This window comes from Chrysochloris asiatica, unplaced genomic scaffold, assembly GCF_000296735.1.
Source record: "Chrysochloris asiatica unplaced genomic scaffold, ChrAsi1.0 scaffold00120, whole genome shotgun sequence".
Taxonomy (NCBI): Eukaryota; Metazoa; Chordata; class Mammalia; order Afrosoricida; family Chrysochloridae; genus Chrysochloris; species Chrysochloris asiatica.
The window spans coordinates 7,069,869-7,088,254 of NW_006408638.1; the positions used below are offsets into that span (position 1 = coordinate 7,069,869).

At 38.9% G+C, this 18,386-nt stretch overlaps 1 protein-coding gene across 1 annotated transcript in view; it reads left to right on the plus strand.

The window, feature by feature from the left end:
* Positions 1-12,883, plus strand: part of NXPE3 (neurexophilin and PC-esterase domain family, member 3) — a 42,945-nt gene extending 30,062 nt beyond the window's left edge. The window contains exons 4-5 of the mRNA XM_006868624.1: positions 8,858-9,064; positions 12,071-12,883. Coding sequence (XP_006868686.1) covers positions 8,858-9,064; positions 12,071-12,621 — 758 coding nt within the window. The 3' untranslated portion in view covers positions 12,622-12,883. The remainder of the gene's footprint in view (positions 1-8,857; positions 9,065-12,070) is intronic.
* The last annotated feature ends 5,503 nt before the right edge of the window (positions 12,884-18,386 follow it).

Here is an 18,386-nt window from a genome sequence, read left to right on the forward strand (position 1 = left end):
ATTTTGTTTTCTTTACATTGAGGTACAACTGAAGGCGATGGTTTTTGATCTTCATCTCTAAGTATTTCAAGACTTCTTTGCTTTCAGCAAGCAGGTTGTATCATCAGCATATCGCAGGTTGTTAATGAGTCTTCCTCCAATCCTGATGCCATGTTTTTCTTCATAGACCCCAGCTTCTCGGATTATGTGCTCAGCATACTGATTGAATAAGTATGGTGAAAGAATACAACCTTGGAGTACACCTTTCTTAATTTGACACCATTTGATGTTCGCTTGTTCTGCTCAAACAAGTTTCTCTTGCTCTTTGTACAGGTTCCTCATGAGCACAATTAAGTGTTCTGGAATACTCATTCTCCACAATGTTGTTCATAGCTTGTCATGATCCACACAATTGAAAGCCTTTATGTAGTCAATAAAGCACAGGTAAACATCTTTCTGGTATTCTGTGCTTTCAGCCGAGATCCATTTGACATCAGCAATGATGTCCCTTGTTCCACATCCTTGTTTGAATCTGGCCTGAATCTCTGGCAATTCTCTGTCTATATGCAGTTGCAGTCATTTTTGAATTTTATCTTTAAAAAAAATTTACTTGCATATGATATTAATGATATTGTCAGATGATTTCTGCATTCCGTTGAATCACCTCTTTTTGGAATGGGCACAAATATGAATCTCTTATATAGTTAGTCAACCAGGTAGTTGTCTTCCAAATTTCTTGACAGATGAGTGAGTGCCTCTAATGCTTCATCAGTTTGTTGAAAGATTTCAATTTGTATTCTATTACTTCCCGCAACCTTGTTCTTTGCCAATGTCTTTAATGTACCATGTACTTCTTCCTTCAGAATCATTGGCTCTTGATCATATGCTACCTCTTGAAATAGTTGAACATCAGCCATTTCTTTTTGGTACAGTGACTCTATATTCCTTCCATCTTCTTTTGATGCTTTCTACTTCATTCATATTTTGCCCAGAGAATCATTTAATATTGAAGTTTTTCTTTAGTTCCCTAACTTGAGAAGTGCTGAGTGTTTTCTCCCCTTTTGGTTTTCTAACTCCAGGTCTTTGCGCATTTCGTTGAAATGCTTGACTTTGTCTTCTTGAGCTGACCTTTGGAATTTTCTATTCAGAGCTTTTGCTGCCTCATTTCTTCCATTTGCTTTAGCCTCTCTACACTGGAGAGCATGTTATGTTAGTATCTCAATTCATCTAAATGATGGTGTGAGTGATAAATGTGTTTCATGTTTTGCAGTGAAAACTAAATTAGTGCCTTTATGGATGAAACTTGTGGCTGATGATTTCTTTTAAAATGGCAAAGAAGAAATGCTGTAGCAGCAAAACTATTCTTTTTTAACTTTTTACTGTGAATTGAGTGAAGGTTTACAGCCAAGATCATCAGCTTTATATTGCACTAATTATACACTTTGTTTCATTTCAGTGATTGCAGTCCCCTCCCTATATGCATCTACTGCTATCCTACTTCCTCCCTGTGGCTCCTCATTTACATCTTATATTTCACAAAGGAACAAAGCAAAAAATATTTGATGTACACATACAAAACAAAAACTATGTGTTCATTTAAATGCCAAAGGGCACATTCTGAAAGCCATCCTCCAGCCTGTAGGCACACAGCCATACTCAGTCCATGAGTCTAGAGCCTGCAGCTTCTCTGTCTCTACATGCTACCACCTCGGCCACTGTCTGCTGTCATTACTTTTCTAGGTAGGGATCTCACACTCCACTCATGCTCTTCCTTCTTGATGGTCTTGGGATCATCTGTTCTTGAAATGAAAGACAGCAAAACTATTTTAAAGAGTTATTTTCGAATGTTGTAATTTGATACAGTATAGTAAATTTAGTCAGTCTGCAATATCAGAGGGTGTATATCCTTCATATAAAAATTCAACTAATTGCTATCATTTGGGGGAAAGGAAGCCTGTTTCCAGAACATAAATCATAATATATTTATGTCTTTGCAAACATCAAACAGATGTGTTTGATGCTGCCTCTACCACTCTCTGAGAAATGTGGGCAAATTACTTCATCTCTCTGGGACATGCTTTTCTAATTTTATTTATTTATTTAAAACTTTTTGTTAGTCTTAGTTTCCTCCAGTCTGTTTTTGAAGAGTAATTCCAGTCTTTTTTCTTTAAATAATTTTGAATTTTGTTCTACATTTTCTCCCACTCTGTTTGGGACCTTCTAATATGATTCTTTTCAGAACAGTTGGTGGAGGTAGCCGAGCACCATCTAGTTCTTTTGGTCTTAGACTCATGGAGACTGATGCTCACAAGTTCCAATAGTCCATTGGACTAATTGATTCCAAGCATCTTCATTTCTCATCACGCTTTGCTTTTCTGCACATGGATAGGCCGCTCATGCTTTTCTCACTTTTAAAAGGTATCTTTGGACTTGCTATTCTCTGAGGTCCCTTTCAACTTTGATATTCTATAAATATACAAATGTTTCTACTTATACAACGGTTTTAGCTTTCCTCAGCAAAATGCTCTGCTGTTGTTATGTACCATCAAATTGGTTCCAAATCATAGTGACCCTGTATAAGATTTTTGAGGAGCAGCTGGTGGATTTGAACTGCTGACCTGGTAGTTCACAGTCCTGTGCTGGTCCATAGTGCCACACCACAAGTCTGCTTTGTGTTAGGGAACTAAAATATAATTAAAAACTTCAAGATTTGCCCCTTTTTTGATAACATAGAGAAATCATCTGGTTTATTGAGATATAAAAATTCTAAAATCACTTCTTCTTGTCCTTAAGTGTCATCCAGTCCGTTCCTGTGTAAGGTTTCCGAGGAGTGACTAGTGGATTTGAACTGCTGGCCTTGTGGTTAGCAGTCCAGTGATTATCTCTAAAATCACTGAACTCCTTTTAAATATGAATCACCTGGAAATCTGTCTATTGGATACCTTCAAAAGGAGCCCTGCTGTGTTGCAGTAGGATAAACATTAGACTGCTAATCACAAGGTCCGCAGTTCAAACCTACCAACCACTCCTTGGAAACCCTATACAGGGTCACTATGAGTCAGAACCAACTCAATGGCACTTAACAACAAATACCTTCAAAAAGCATTCATTAAACACCAGTTAGGGGAAGAGGCTGTTCGAGGGCCTGGAAATACAAAGATGACTAACGACCAGTTCCTACCCTCAGTGTGCTCAAAGTATAGAAGGGAAAGCATGCACAAACATTAAATCCATAAAGTGTCATGCTGTTGTTAGTGCCATCAAGTCGGTCCCGACTCGTAGCGACCCTGTATAGGGTTTCCACGGAACAACTGGTGGTTTTGAACTGCCAACCTTGTGGTTTAAACTCCAGTGCTGATCCTACAGCGCCACACCAGGAGTGCCATAGATAATATGACAAAGCATCTCAAAGGAGAGAGGGGGCTATTCTGTTTGAATATAGAGTGGTTGTGAGCAGGAAACATTCATAAAAAATGGAATGGCAGAAATGAAATTTGAAAGATGATGAGGGATGTTCATCAAGGCAGATTAGGGCTTGTTGTTGTTGTTGTTAGGTGCCATCAAGTTGGTACTGACCCATAGTGACCTTATGCACAGCAGAACGAAACACTGCCCGATCCTGGGCCAACCTCACTACTGTGCCACACTTGAGTCCATTGATGCTGCCACTTGGCCAATCCATCTCATTGGGGGCTTTCCTCTCTTTCTCTGTCCCTCCATCTTACCAAACAAGATATCCTTCTCTAGTGACTGGTCCCTCCTGACAGTGTGTCTGAAGTATGAGAGATGAAGTTTGGCCATTTTGGCCTCCAAGGAGCACTCTGGTTCTTTTGGCAGCCCATGGCATTTTCAATATTCTCTTCCAACACCATAACTCAAAAGCATCAATTCTTCTACGAGACTTTTTATTAATGAACATGAGGCTGAGTAAAGACAGAATGCTGTGGAAACCACTTCCCTGTCTGGAGAACTGCAGACATCTTGGTGTGACCAAAACTAGAGGATGCGTGGCAAAACACAGAACAAGCATTAGGCAGGAGGCTAACTGTGGATTCCATGGTAAGGAGTTTGAACAATATTCACTAAAAATAAAAGATAAAAAAATATACATATGAAGAAAAAAAGTATATAATTCATAAGGTTTTATGGGAGGAACTCAAAGAGTAAGCTGAAACTCAGGTCACTACAGTGACTTGCAGTATGGGGTAGGGTGTGCCTAAATGACTCGCCACACGCTGTCCTCATTCTGTATCCACTTAAGATGGCGTCCAAGCTTTCCTCTGCTCCTGGTCTTGTTCTCTGGTGCAGAGGATTGTTTGATCCTGTTTCTCCTGTCTTGGTCTTTTTTTCTCCCCACAAATCATGCCCCTCCTCTTTGTGCTGCCCTTTACTGTTGTAAATCTACAGATTATCCCATACCATGTAATGTACATGTTATTTTTGTTGGGTGCCATCAAGTAGGTCCCACCTCATAACCTTATGTATAACAGACCATTACACTGCCTGGTCCTGTGTCATCTTCACAATTGTTGTGTTTGAGCTCATTGTTGTAGCCACTGTGTTAGTTTGTCATCGCTCTGTATCTCTCTCCTTCAGCTTTTTTTTAGATATTTTAAGGAAATGTCAGTCCCTCTGACTTTTCATCTCTCATTTTGCCCTGTCACTTGTGACCCAAATAGCCCTTTATCATGGCTGACATGGTGCTACTTACCCTTTGGGAGAACAGGCTTTCAAGAAAAGTCAAGCCATTTTAAAATTCTTGTTATGTGCTGTGGAGTCAGTTCTGACTCATAGTGACCTTGTACAGGGTTTCCGAGACTGTAAATCTTAGGGGAGCAGAATGCCTCATCTTTCTACCCGGGACAGCTGATAGTTTCCAACTGCTGACCTGAGATTAGCAGCCCAATTTGTAACCACTACGCTACCAGTAGCGTAGTGGTTATGAATCGGGCTGCGAGCCGCAAGGTCAGCAGTTCGAAACTACCAGCTGCTCCACAGGAGAAAGATGAGGCTTTCTGCTCCTGTAAAGAAACCCTGTACAGGGTCACTATGGGTCAGAGCCGACTCGACGGCACACAGCAACAACAACAACAACAACAACAACAACGCTACCAGAGCTCCTAATTTTTTTTTTTTAGCAAGAATAAAAAATGCCGCCCCCGACTGTGCACAAAGATAGCCTTACTTGTTTTTATAAGTACCTCTGTTTAAACCTTTTCCTTCTCCACTACTATTCAAGATAACCATACAGTTGAGTAATAGTTCATTTTTAGTTTTAATTGTTTTATATATATAATTGTAATTATACATGTGTAATGCTATGGGTCGGAACCGACTCGACGACACTTAACAACAACAATGTATAGGCACTATGGGTGGGAACCTACTCGACAGCACTTCACAACAACATAGTACCTTAGGGACTACATTATTAATTTAAGAGGCAGTCATATTTAATTATCTTACTTGAGAATGTATCCTGAATCCTAAGAAACTTTCTGACTCTTGAAAACAACCTCAGACACTGCTTACAAAAATCCATCAGGAAATGGTTCCTGTCCCCACATACCACAAGGGGGCAGCGCAGGTACATTCATTTTACTTAAAAAAAAAAAAAAAAATCCTGTTTTGCTTCCTAGTGTGACTTGTCTAAAAATTGTCAGGTTCAGTAATTGATTTCCTTTACTTGGCTTAACGCTGGTGATAAATATAATTAACATTTGAATTGAAATGTAACTGTTTCCTCTGTGATACACACTTCTTTATAACATGCATTTGACACAGAATAGTTGAATGTAACTACTGAATTAACCATGATAAAAATTGTACTTCAAAATCACTTTGAATTACCATTTAATAAATGTTTTCTTTGGGCCCCAGGTGTCTTTTGTGAAGCTCTTTAGCTTATCCAGGCTTGACTACTGATTTAATGACAGATCTTCTGGCAACGTGTGGTAACCTGGTAAACCCATACCTGGCTGCGTGTTGAGAAATTGTTTTTGAATAAAAACCAAATAAATATTTACTCTACCTCCAATTTTACTCTGATAATTTCATTTGCCAAAAAGAGTTTTTAAAAACTCTGTTTACTATTGAACTTGTATCCTGAACTTGCAAAGAATTAGTAGTAGATGGCTAAGAAAAAAAGAGTAAACATGCAAATACAGGCATCCTTGGAATAAAAACAAAAGTAATTTGGATTAAAATGATTGATGATACCAAGGAGCAATTTAACCAAAAACCGTCACAAATTGATGACTCAGGTACAGTTCTGAATTGTATAAGCATTTAAATGATAAATTATGGTTTAACAGTAAACGCTGTAGAATGACTAGATTTTTATCAAGATTGCATGCTGGGGCATTTAAGGAAGTGATTGGTGGCTTCCTGAATATTATAGATTTGAATGCCTAATAGATACAAATAAGGATTTTGTTGTTAAGTGCCGTCCAACACTTTTTTTGAGTCATAGTGACTTTGTGTAGGGTTTTCAAGGAGCGGCTGGTGGGTTTGAACCAGAGCTTATCCTACAGTGCCAGCCCAGGACCAAAAAGCCAAAAGGAGATGACTGGCACATATACCCATATCTTCTCAGAGGTGGGCTAGTGCAGTGGTTAAAAGCAAGGGCTCGGACTAGCTGCTGGATTGCCACATGCTAGTGCTTTGAGCAGGACTCCTGGTGTAGTGCTGTGAGATCAGCACTGGACTGCGAACCACGAGGTCGGCAGTTCAAACCCACCAGCTGCTCCTTGGAAACCCTATACAGGGTCGCTGTGGGTAGGAACCAATCCTACAGCACTTAACAAAAAGTGCTTGGATCTGGTCAATGTGTTTAATGGTTCTGAAAGATGGGAATAATAATAGAAGTCCTGATGTGGTGCTGTAGGATAAGCACTTGGTTGCAAGGTAGGTTTAAATTGCCGACCTTGAGGTTCAAAGCCACCAGCAACGTCAGCGGTTCAAATCCACAAGCTGTTCCTTGGAAACCCTATACAGGGTCGGTATGAGTTGGAACAGACTCCTTGGCACATAACAACAACAACAGCAACAATCTTAAAGGGTACACTTAATTGTGCTCATGAGGAGCCTGTATGTAGACTAAGAGGCAGTCATGTGAACAGAACAAGGGGACACTGAATGGTTTAAAATCAGGAAAGGTTTATAATCTTTACTGTATTTATTCAATCTGTATGCTGAACAAATTATCTAAGAAGCTGGATTATATGAAGAAGAATATGGCATCAGGATTGGAAGAAGACTCAGTAACCTGTGATATGTAGATGGTACAACATTGCTTCCTGAAAATGAAGAGGACTTGAAATACTGATATGGATCAAAGACCACAGCCTTTGGTGTGGGTTGTACCTCAGTGTAAAAAAAAATCCTCACTACTGAACCAATAAATGGCATCCATATAAATGAAGAAAAGATTGAAGTCATCAAAGACTTCATTTTGCTTGGCTCCACCATCAGCACTCACAGAAGCAGCTGTCAAGAAATCAAGCAACATATTGCACTAGGCAAATCAGCAGCATGAGACCTCTTTAAAGTGTTGAAGAGCAAAGATGTCAGTTTGAGGACTAGGGTGCACCTGACCTAAGCCATGATATTTTCAGTCACCTCATATGCATGTGAAAGTTGGACAGTGAATAAAGAAGACCATAGAAGAGTTAATATATTTGGATAGGTGTTGGAGAAGAATTTTAAAGGTACCACGAACTTCCAGAAGAACAAACAAATATGTGTTGGAAGAAGTATGACCAAAATGCTGCTTAGAAGCCAGGCTGGTGAGATTTCATCTCTCAAACTTTGGCTATATTATTAAGGAGGGACCAGTCCTTGGAGGAGGATATCATGCCTGGGAAAGTGGAGAGTCAGTGAAAAAGAGGAAGACCTCCAACGAGATACGATTGGCACAGTGGCAGCAGCAAATGGGCTCTGGTGTCACAACAATTGTGAGGATGGCGCAGGACTGGGCAGTTTTTGTTCTGTTGTGCATACACTGTGAGTTGGAGATGACTTGACGGCATCTAACAACCACCACCATCTTAAAGGATTGTGAACATCTCATGCAATAATACATTTAATTGCTCAGAACTGTATCTGGTATAATATAAGCTTGCAAGAAATGCTAGGTATCACTGTCTGTTTGATTTGAAGCATGTACAATGTGCTATTTCCAAAGCAGTTTTTCCAAGGTAGGTGTGAGGGCAGTGAGCTGTTGATTCCCTCTGAAAGGTGTCTTGCTGCTGTGTTATTGTATGTAGCTAGCTATAACCATGAGTATACCTTGCTGGTACATTTTTTAGCATTGTTCATTGTGCTTAAAGATTTTCTAAATTTTTTGTGTTGTAAGAAACATTATTTAGATTATATTTCACTAGTTTTTCTTTGTATTAAGTGGTGGTTTTCTGAATTAAAATGTGATTCTAGAGCCCACAGATTAAAACTTTCCTTTTAGTAGGCTGAGAAACAGTGGACTAAATGTTACCATGCGTATGTAACGATAGGAATTTGAATTGTTCCCTGCCTCACAGGCATTTGAATGAGAATTTGTTTCCTTATTCTGGAATTCTGGGATAATGTCAGGCAATAGTCACATGTACACATTTCCTTGCTTTTTTTAATTTTTTTTTGGTCTGTGATATAAATGTGTTTAATTCAGAGGGAATACTTGAAATTCCTTTTTGCTAACAACACACTTAAAATTTGTTTTATATCTTCACTTTTTTGAATAGGGAGTCTTTTGTAGACACGAGACAGCAAGAAACATTGCCCATATGCCAGTAGTCTACTAATACAGGGGCATAATTGTGTGGGAGCATTTTTCATCTATGGTTTGTTGGAGAAAATTTCATAATGTTCTTTTTCTTTACAGACACTGACAACCCAGAACTATCTCAAGGCTTAGGAGCTTTTCCTTCCGGGTATTATTACAAAGACCAGTGGAGGCCTAGAAAGTTAAAGATGCGCCAGTTTAACGATCCTGACAATGTTACAGAATGCTTACAAAGGAAAGTAGTGCATTTATTTGGTGACTCAACAATCCGACAATGGTTTGAATACCTCACTACATTTGTTCCAGGTTGGCACTATGCTTTTTGTTTTTTAATTGTTTCCCACGTACTTGAAATAATTTTGATATTAGCAAAGACTAAGCCAGGTGCCTGGAGAAAGGCTCCAGGTGAAGAAGCAGTTCTCTTGGCAGGACTGAGGGGGTAATCTAACCCTGGAGAGATGTGTAACCTTTTACTTTGAATATTCTAACTGTAAAATGTTGCTGTTGTTTTTAAGTGCTGTCAAGTTGGTTCCAACTCATAGTAAGCTTGCATAAGGTTTATGAGGTTTTAAATCTTCATGGGGGCAGAAAGCCTTATCTTTTTCTCCCACAGAATGGCTGGCGGGTTGGAACTGCCAACCTTGTAGTTTCCAGTCCAGTGCTATATTGTTGTTGTTGTTAAGTGCCTTTGAGTTGCTTTCAACTCATAGCAACTCTCATTAGGGTTTCGGAGGAGCAGCTGGTGAATTTGAACCACTGACCTTGTAGTTCAAACCGATGTTATTGTCGAATACCTATCCTACAGTGCCACCAAGACTCATCTTCAGTTGTTTGCCCCTAGTTATGTTTGGCTCAACTCCAAGGTTACAATAGATATACCTTGCAGGAAGTGGCCAAATCAACTGTGGCTCCGTTGCAATGCAGCCCTCCTGGTGCTGGTTCATTGAGCCTTCCACAGGTGTGACTCTTGAGATGAGACTGGCTCCTGCTGATCTCCAACATTTTTAGCATCCTGGAACTGCTTTCCAGAGTTAGAACTAAACCGTGTTAGTTTCACTAATTTCACTAGTTTTACGGATGGTCCTTCTCCACTTCTTGAAAGCTGTGTGGTTGGAGTGAGACTAGATGGATCCTAACGGCTGGGAATAAAGACCCTGTTTACAAGTTAGAAAGTTGATCAATGGTTTTATAGAACTGCTTTTAGTGGCTGTATCTTTTAGTGGCTGTACTTTCATAAAGTAAATCCTGTGGTTTGTTGTGAGTCATTGTTTTGGATTGCTTTTCACCAGCATTTATTACCTCAACTTAAGTTTCAAATTTAATATTTAGAAGGAAAGGAAGAAATGAGTATTACCCCCCAAAGTAGAAAGCTACTTTTTAGTTCTTATTTTGTTTTTTATTAAAAAATAAATCAAAACCATCATAGCTGAGTTCTAGTTAGTAAAGCACAAGAATGGAAAGGAAAAAAAAAAATCAGGAGAAAGGAAATACTTTGTATGTTGTGATGGTAGACACAGCTCAGCACTGAGCAGCCAGGGCCTTCCAGGAGTGGACAGTTGTTCTCGTCATCAGTTCTGGTGATGCAGCTCAGTGTTTCCTTTGATGGCAGTGATCTCATTGACCATCTTGATCATTTGTACCATATCCTCTACAGTCAGATTTTTACTTGATAAAGCTTTGTGTCAGAGTTTGGTCTTAATCAAATCAAAGAATGCATATTACTTGGAGTTTATATGCAGTGTAAGTGGGGCTGAATGCTAAGTAGTAATGAATTAGGTAGAAAAACCTAGAAAAGGAACTGGAAACTCCATGGGGGAGGGAGTGAAACATTTGTTTTAAGCCTAAAGAGTTGTTGTTGTTAAGTGCCGTTGAGTCGGTTCTGACCCATAGCGACCCTGAACAGGGGTTTCCGAGGCTGTAAATCTTTACGGGAGCAGAAAGCCTCATCTTTCTCCCACGGAGCAGCTGGTAGTTTCGAACTGCTGACCTTGCGGTTCGCAGCCCAATTCATAACCACTACACTACCAGAGCTCCTAGTAGAATGCATTTATAGTCTGATGATGTTGTTAAGTGCTGTTGAGTCAGTTCTGACTCATAGCAACCCTGTATAGGGATTCCAAGGAGTGGCTAGTGAGTTTCAACCATCGACTTTGAGGTTCAAACGGACCTTGCAGTCCAGTGCTTTATCCCACAGCACCATACCAGGACTCCCTTGTCTATGAGGATCATGATTTATTCATTTGAACATTGTTGGCTTGTAGCACTTTATAGTAGTTGGCACTGAGTAAATGTTTATGAAGTGTTGTTTGAATTAAAATTCCAAAATTTATTTACTCTTGGTTGTCAGGCACATAGGGAAAAGAGACAGGTCTTCTTTCCTCATGGGACATAAGTTAAGTGATAACTGAATTGTGTAATCTTTTTGGAGTAGGAAGGAGGGCGTCAGTCACTGATTCCTGAGACTTTGAGAAGATTTTAGAGGAGCTGGGCCTTGAAGCAGGATTTAAATAAGAGGGAAGGTAGGGAAGGGCAGTGCTGCCTTTGTTATTTGCATAATAAGGATAGACAGCTTCTTCTCTAGGGGATGAACATAATTTTCCCCACTCAGGGTGAAATGAAACATGGTTGTTCTTTGCCTCTTAGCTATTTCAAAGAAGAGGCATTTATCTACTAATGTGTATTCATATAAAAGCACAAGTTATAGCTCTTGTCCTGGAAGAATTATTAGTTACTTGTTGGTTGTGGTGGTTATGTGCCGTGGAGTCGATTCTGACTCAGACTGACCCTGTACAGGGTTTCCGAGGCTGTAAATCTTTATGGGAGCCGAACGCCTCATCTTTCTCCCACGGAACAGCTGGTAGTTTCAAACTGCTGATCTTGAGGTTCGCAGTCCGATTCATAACCACTATTCTACCAGAGCTCCTGTTATAATAATGAAATTTAGATGCCAAGTTGAATTTTAAATATTCAATGATTAGTGGAAACAGCAAACTTTCTTGGCTTAATAGCTAGAAGTGAAACAAATTGTTTTGTTTCTGAGGTATTGATGTCATTGTAGAATTTATCACTGATGGTATTATTTTTAGTGTCATGTATTTTGTGTGACTTCAGTAATAAATATGTTAAAGATCCATTGACTTAAAGTGGCTTAAGTGCAGTAAAGTAGGTGTTTCATTTACATTTGTATTGCACCGATCAACATTTTTTATTCTTTTATTTGAAAATTGTTCTTTGAAGCCACTCAGTAAAGAAAAATCAGAATGCATATATTTGATTGGATGTTTTTATGAATTTGAGTTTTCCTTGTTTCAGATTTAGTGGAGTTTAACTTGGGTAGTCCCAAGAATGTTGGTCCCTTTCTTGCAGTGGACCAGAAGCACAATATCCTGGTCAAATACCGCTGCCATGGTCCACCTATTCGCTTTACAACTGTCTTCAGCAATGAACTCCGCTATGTGGCAAATGAGCTGAACGGCATCGTGGGAGGTAAGAACACAGTGGTTGCCATAGCCATATGGTCTCACTTCAGCACCTTCCCCTTGGAAGTGTACATCCGACGGCTCAGGAACATTCGTCGAGCAGTTGTCCAGCTCCTGGATCGAAGCCCTAAGACTGTGGTGGTCATCCGGGCGGCCAATGCCCAAGAGTTGGGGCCTGAGGTGAGCCTTTTCAACAGTGACTGGTACAACTTTCAGCTGGACACCATTCTTCGGAGAATGTTTTCAGGGGTTGGAGTATATCTCGTTGATGCCTGGGAGATGACACTGGCCCACTATCTACCCCACAAGCTACATCCAGATCAGATTATTGTGAAGAACCAGCTAGACATGTTTTTGTCCTTTGTGTGTCCCTTGGAGACCTAGCTTGTTCTAGCAGGGACTGGATCATATCCAGTGACCTTCCCTTCACTTGCATTATAGGAAGTTCATGAAGAGATTGCTGTCGCTAATGAAAAAAAAAATTTAAAAAATAACTGGACTTTGTGTAATGAGTTACAAGGCATTTAGAAACTGCAGGTTACGTTTATACTCGTATGTACCTATAGGATTCTTTCCAACCTTGACTTAGCCATTGAACCATTATAATCAGAATCTACACACACTATATTGTTCTTGTAACCAAAGAGCACTATATTGTTCTTGTAAGCAAAGGTGCTAATGAGTGTATTTGAACTAACTTTTCTTGGGAAGGGGAAATGAAGGTCCCAAAACACATGAAAATATTCAGCCATAAATGGAAGCAGCAAGTTTGCTTGACAATGTGGTGTTTGTAGCTAACTTGGTAAAAGAAATTGAGCACATCTGCAAGAATAGCACAAGTAGTATGATCTTCAGCTGGGCTTCTGGCCAGTGACTTTTGTGAACAATCTGAAGACAGACTGCCTCATCTCAGGATGATCTTCCTTTTCTGAATGACTTGAAAGTCAGAATGTTTGTATTTGGCCAGAATTTTATAGTGTGGATATTTATAATTTCCTGCTTTTTATAGCATAGTGGTTACAACCTTCAGGTCAGCGGTTCGAAACTAACAGCCGCTCCACGGGAGAAAGATGAGGCTTTCTACTCCCGTAAAGATTTACACCCTCAGAAACCCTGTACAGGGTCACTATGGGTTGGAACCGACTTGTTGGCACTTAACAACAACAACAACAAGAAGCAAAAAAGCATTTAATTCTGATCATGATCCAGAAATAGGGATGCAGTATATATAAAGTCTGTGCTTCAAATTGATATTTGCATTGGATGAATGTTTCTTATTTGAGTCACCTAAATTTTACATAATGGATGTTATTCTAAGATAACTACTTTGGAACTGGAAGGGGACATTGATAAGCTGAAATTTATTTTTGTGTTCTAAAATGTTAAAGTTTTGAGAATTGACATTTCATGTAAAGGATGCAATTGATTATCATAAAGTTGTGGAAGCTACTTCCACCAACTTCAAGTGTCTTTTTTTCCCCGTTTTTTTGCTGTTATCTTGAACTGCATACCAAAACTTGCAATTAAGATCTAATTAGAAATTAAAGCTAGATATTAAAATCTATGACAGTTATTTCCTGATTGGTACATAAATGACACAGTCACATGTTTGGAAATAAAAAGCTGCTATTCCTACTGGTTAGAAACAACATTTTAAATAATTATCGATTTTATTTGACTGTCTTTATTTTATTAATTTTAAATGACTTCAGGTTAACTTGGGGTCCTTTAGTAAGTACTGTTTTCTTGAATCCAAAAATATTTCAATCTAGTTTTAGTCATCTATACGTGAAAATGAAGAAAAACTGGAGAGACTCTAGAGATGAAGATCGATAATTAAGCATACAATATGTTTTACCCTTAGAAGAATGGTTCAAAGAATTTGAGTGTTTAGAATAAAGAGTCTAAGGCCCTCCTCTCCTAACCATGACCATCTTCAAGTCCATAAGATGTTTTATGAGGAAAGAAGATATTTAATTACAGTTGGACCTTGAGCAACTTGGGGATTAGGGGTGCCGACACACACCCATGCAATGGAAAATTCACACATGACTTTTGACTCTCCAGAAATTTAACTAATAGACTACTTTTGATTGAATAACTGTTGATTAACATATTTTATGTTATACAAGTGTACATTTATATTGCATCCATGTAAAGCTACATTTTCAATAGGAAACAGAAAGATAGTTGATAAAAAGTGAAGCATTTTCATGTCTGCTGACATGGTGCAGCAGCAGCTTCACGGATTTTCCTTTTCTTTAGTTTACAATCATTTGTATGCTGGATTCATTTATTTAGAAATGGGGCAAACTGCAGCTGTAGACCTCAATCTGTGGTACATATCAAACAACTCACCCTTCTCTGCTAATGTCTTGACTTTTCTCTCATTCTTGGGAGTGCTTCCAGCATCACTACTGGCACTTTGTATAGGTCCAATGGTATTATTCAAGGCTTAGGGTATCACATTAAACATGATGAAATATATATGGGAGAACTGTGAGGGATGACTTTTTGCTGTGATACACAATTTACGGGAGAGGTGAACTGCTTGTAGGCAGATGATTAGTGTAAAAATCATTAAAAAATAAATCTGCATATAAGTGGACCCACACAGTTTACACCTGTGTTATTCAAGGGTAAACTATATTTTCTAAGTCTGAAGATATTCAACTATTAACCATGTCATGATGCCTTTATTTTAACGTTCCTTAAGCTTTAGAGTACCTAAAGATCATTATTTGATAAAAATGTAGAATTAAGGGCAATGCCTCTGGGAATTCTGGACTCAGCCTATGTGACAGGTGACTTTGATGCAATGGTTCTCATCCACATTCTGAGACACACTGACTAAGGCGGAAGGGAAGATGAAAATTGGACCGTAACATTGCTTGTCTATTTTTTCAAGCATTTTGCCAGAATTTATTTAATTATGATCATGATCCAGTAGTGTAGGTGGTATTAGCTCCATCTAAAAGAGTAAGGAATTTAAGTTTGGATTTGAACTAAGCTATGCAAGACTAGAGCTCTGGTAGCATAGTGGTTACGAATCGGACTGCAAACCTTAAGGCCAGCAGTTCGAAACTACCAACTGCTCCGCGGGAGAAAGATGAGGCATTCTCCCGTAAAGATTTACAGCCTCGGAAACCCTGTACAGGGTCGCTATGGGTTGGAACCGACTTGATGGCACTTAACAACAACAACAACATAGCCCCTTTAAACTACAACTTAGTGAACTTTTGTAAAGAGAGGTTTTATGTTTCAAGAAAGAACTTTTGACCATTTCTCAAGAAGGATTACTGACAGAGATTATAGCATCTGACTCCTTGGAGAGTTTCAAGAAGAAAGGGGACACTGGCACTTGAATGGTTTGGAGTAATGCTACTAGTACAAATGATTTCTTGTGATCTAGTTTAGTTTCTGTTACTTTTTTATTTGGTAACATATATTCATAAACATTTGATGACACAATTTTTTGAAGTATTCACAATCATTTCCTCCTCTCTTCCAGACTGGCTCTCTATGCTTTGGTATGGAATTAAAAAAAAAAAAAAGGCGTAAGTATAGGGATTGGAATATTACCTAAATCTTTTGCAGAATAATAAAATAATTTAATTTCTTCTGGAAAGTTTATTTTAGGCTAATAACATGTAGGTGTGAATATTAGCATGACAACTTAACAGAAGTATTTATTTTCCTTATAAACTTAAATGACAATTAAAAATATAAACTATAGAAGAAAAATAAAATAGATAATTCTTTAAAATTTCTGTCATCTGAATACAATGAGTATTAGCATTTTGTTATACTTCCTTCCACTTTTTTCTTAAACCACACTGAAAATATATAATTTATGTGTATGCGATATGAACATTTTCTGTTAATAGTCTTAATTTTAAAGCTCTACCTAGCAGTTCACCTAATGGCATTATCATTATTTATATAAGTTGTCCCATATGGTTGAACATTTGTTGTTAGGTGCCATTGAGTCGATGCTGCCACTTGGCCAATCCATCTATCTCACTGGGGGTCTTTCTCTTTTTCTCTGACCCTCCATCTTCTCCAGCGACTGGTCCCTCCTGACAATATGTCCGAGTATGAGAGACGAAGTTTGGCCATCCTGGCCTCCAAGGAGCACTCTGGCTGCTCTTCTTCCAACATAGATCTGTTTGTTCTTTTGGCAGCCCACGGCACTTTCAATATTCTTCTCCAACACCATAACTCAAATGCATCAATTCTTCTACCGTCTTCCTTGTTCACTGTCCAGCTTTCACATGCATATGAGGTTATTGAAAATACCCAGGCTTGGGTCAGGTGCACCTTAGTCCTCAAGCTGACATCTTTGCTTTTCAACACTTTAAAAAGGTCTTGTGCAGCAGATTTGCCTGATGCAACACGTCATTTGATTTGCTGCTTCTGTGAGTGTTGATAGTTGATCCAAGAAGAATGAAGTCCTTGACAACTTCAATCTTTTCTCTGTTGATAAGAATGTTGTGTATTGGTCCAGTGATTGAACATTTAGACTTATAAAAACTGCAGGTTTGCTTTGCTTGATGTCTGTGTAGACAACATCCAGCTGATGTGGCACTGTAGGATATGTATTGGATTGCTAATTGAAAGGTTGGTGGTTCTAATCCAGTATCCAGTCCCGTAAACCCTGTGAGTTGGAACTGACTTGATGGCACTTAACAATAACAACAACAACTGCAAATATGAGGGAGCTTCAAAAAGTTTGTGGAAAAACTCTAATTTCATTTTCTGCAGTCTCTGTGTATGTCTGGTCCTGTAAGTTTTTTTTAAGGAAAAATAGCTCTCTTTTATTATCATCAAACAATATAATTAATACCATATACAAGTGAAATTTTGTTGAAGATAATTGAAAAACAGTTGCAACAATACATTCACAGGGAATTCAAGTTGGATTCAGAAGAGGACATGAAAAAAAGGGATATCACTGCTGATATCAGATGGATCTTGACTGGAAGCAAAGAATACCAGAAATATGTTTACTTTTGCTTTATTGACTATGCAAAGGCATTTGACTATGTAGATCATAACAAACTATAGCTAACATTATGAAGTATGTGCAGTCCAGAACACTTCATTGTGCTCATGAGAACTGTACATCGATCAAGAGACAGTCATTAGAACAGAACAAGGGGAACACTGAAGGGTTTAAAATCAGGAAAGGTGTGCTGTAGGGTTGTAGTCTTTCACAATATTTATTCAGTCTGTATGCTGAACAAATAATCTGGAAACTGGATTGTATGAAAAAGAATGTGGCATCAGGATTGGAGGAAGACTAATAACTTGCAGTGACAAAACCTTACTTGCTGAAAGCAGAGGATTTAAAGTATTTATTGTATGAATAATTTCTTCTATAAAGATCAACACAAGCTTGGTCCCTATGAGTTGGAGGTTAAAGATAACCCAACTATTCGACTTTTCCAACATGGTATGTCCCTCCATAGTCCTTCATCTCATTCACCACTCTTCTGTTTCTTCAAGTCCCAGGGTGTTGCACATGCTGCAACATAATCACAAAACTCACAATTGTCAAAATAAATGGCGCATGAGCAATTGTTGAGGCTGCCAAGCTCCAGATCAGCCTGGAGGACTCTCCTCACCTACATAGTCTCAGGTCAGATGACAGGCTGTTGCAGGAAGCTTTAGGAGCTGGTGAATCAGGTCAGCTGATGGGCCGAAAGTTCCATGAACTGAAGGTCAGACGTAATGAGCCATATGCAAAATCTAGGGTAACTTTTTCCAAAGCAGTCTTATAAATTGAAGTCAGACCTCACCCCCAAGGGAAACTAAGGGTAGTGATTTTAGTCACTCCGTTTAGTACTGTGGAGGCTTCCCTAATCCTTAGTTCCACTGTAATCTTTACTCGTTGTTGTTAAGTGCCATCGAGTTGATTCCAACCCATAGCGACCCTGTCTGTATAAGGTTTCCAAGGAGCAGCGGGTGAGGTTGAACCACCGACCTTGTAGTTCAAATGACTTTGCAGTCTGATGCATTAGCCCACAGCGCCACACCCAGGACTCCTTAATCCTACTTTAATCTTTAGTCCTTAGCAACTCATTTATAAATGGGTCCATAATCACAGGCATGTTGTTGTTAGGTACCATTGAGTCGGTACTGACTCA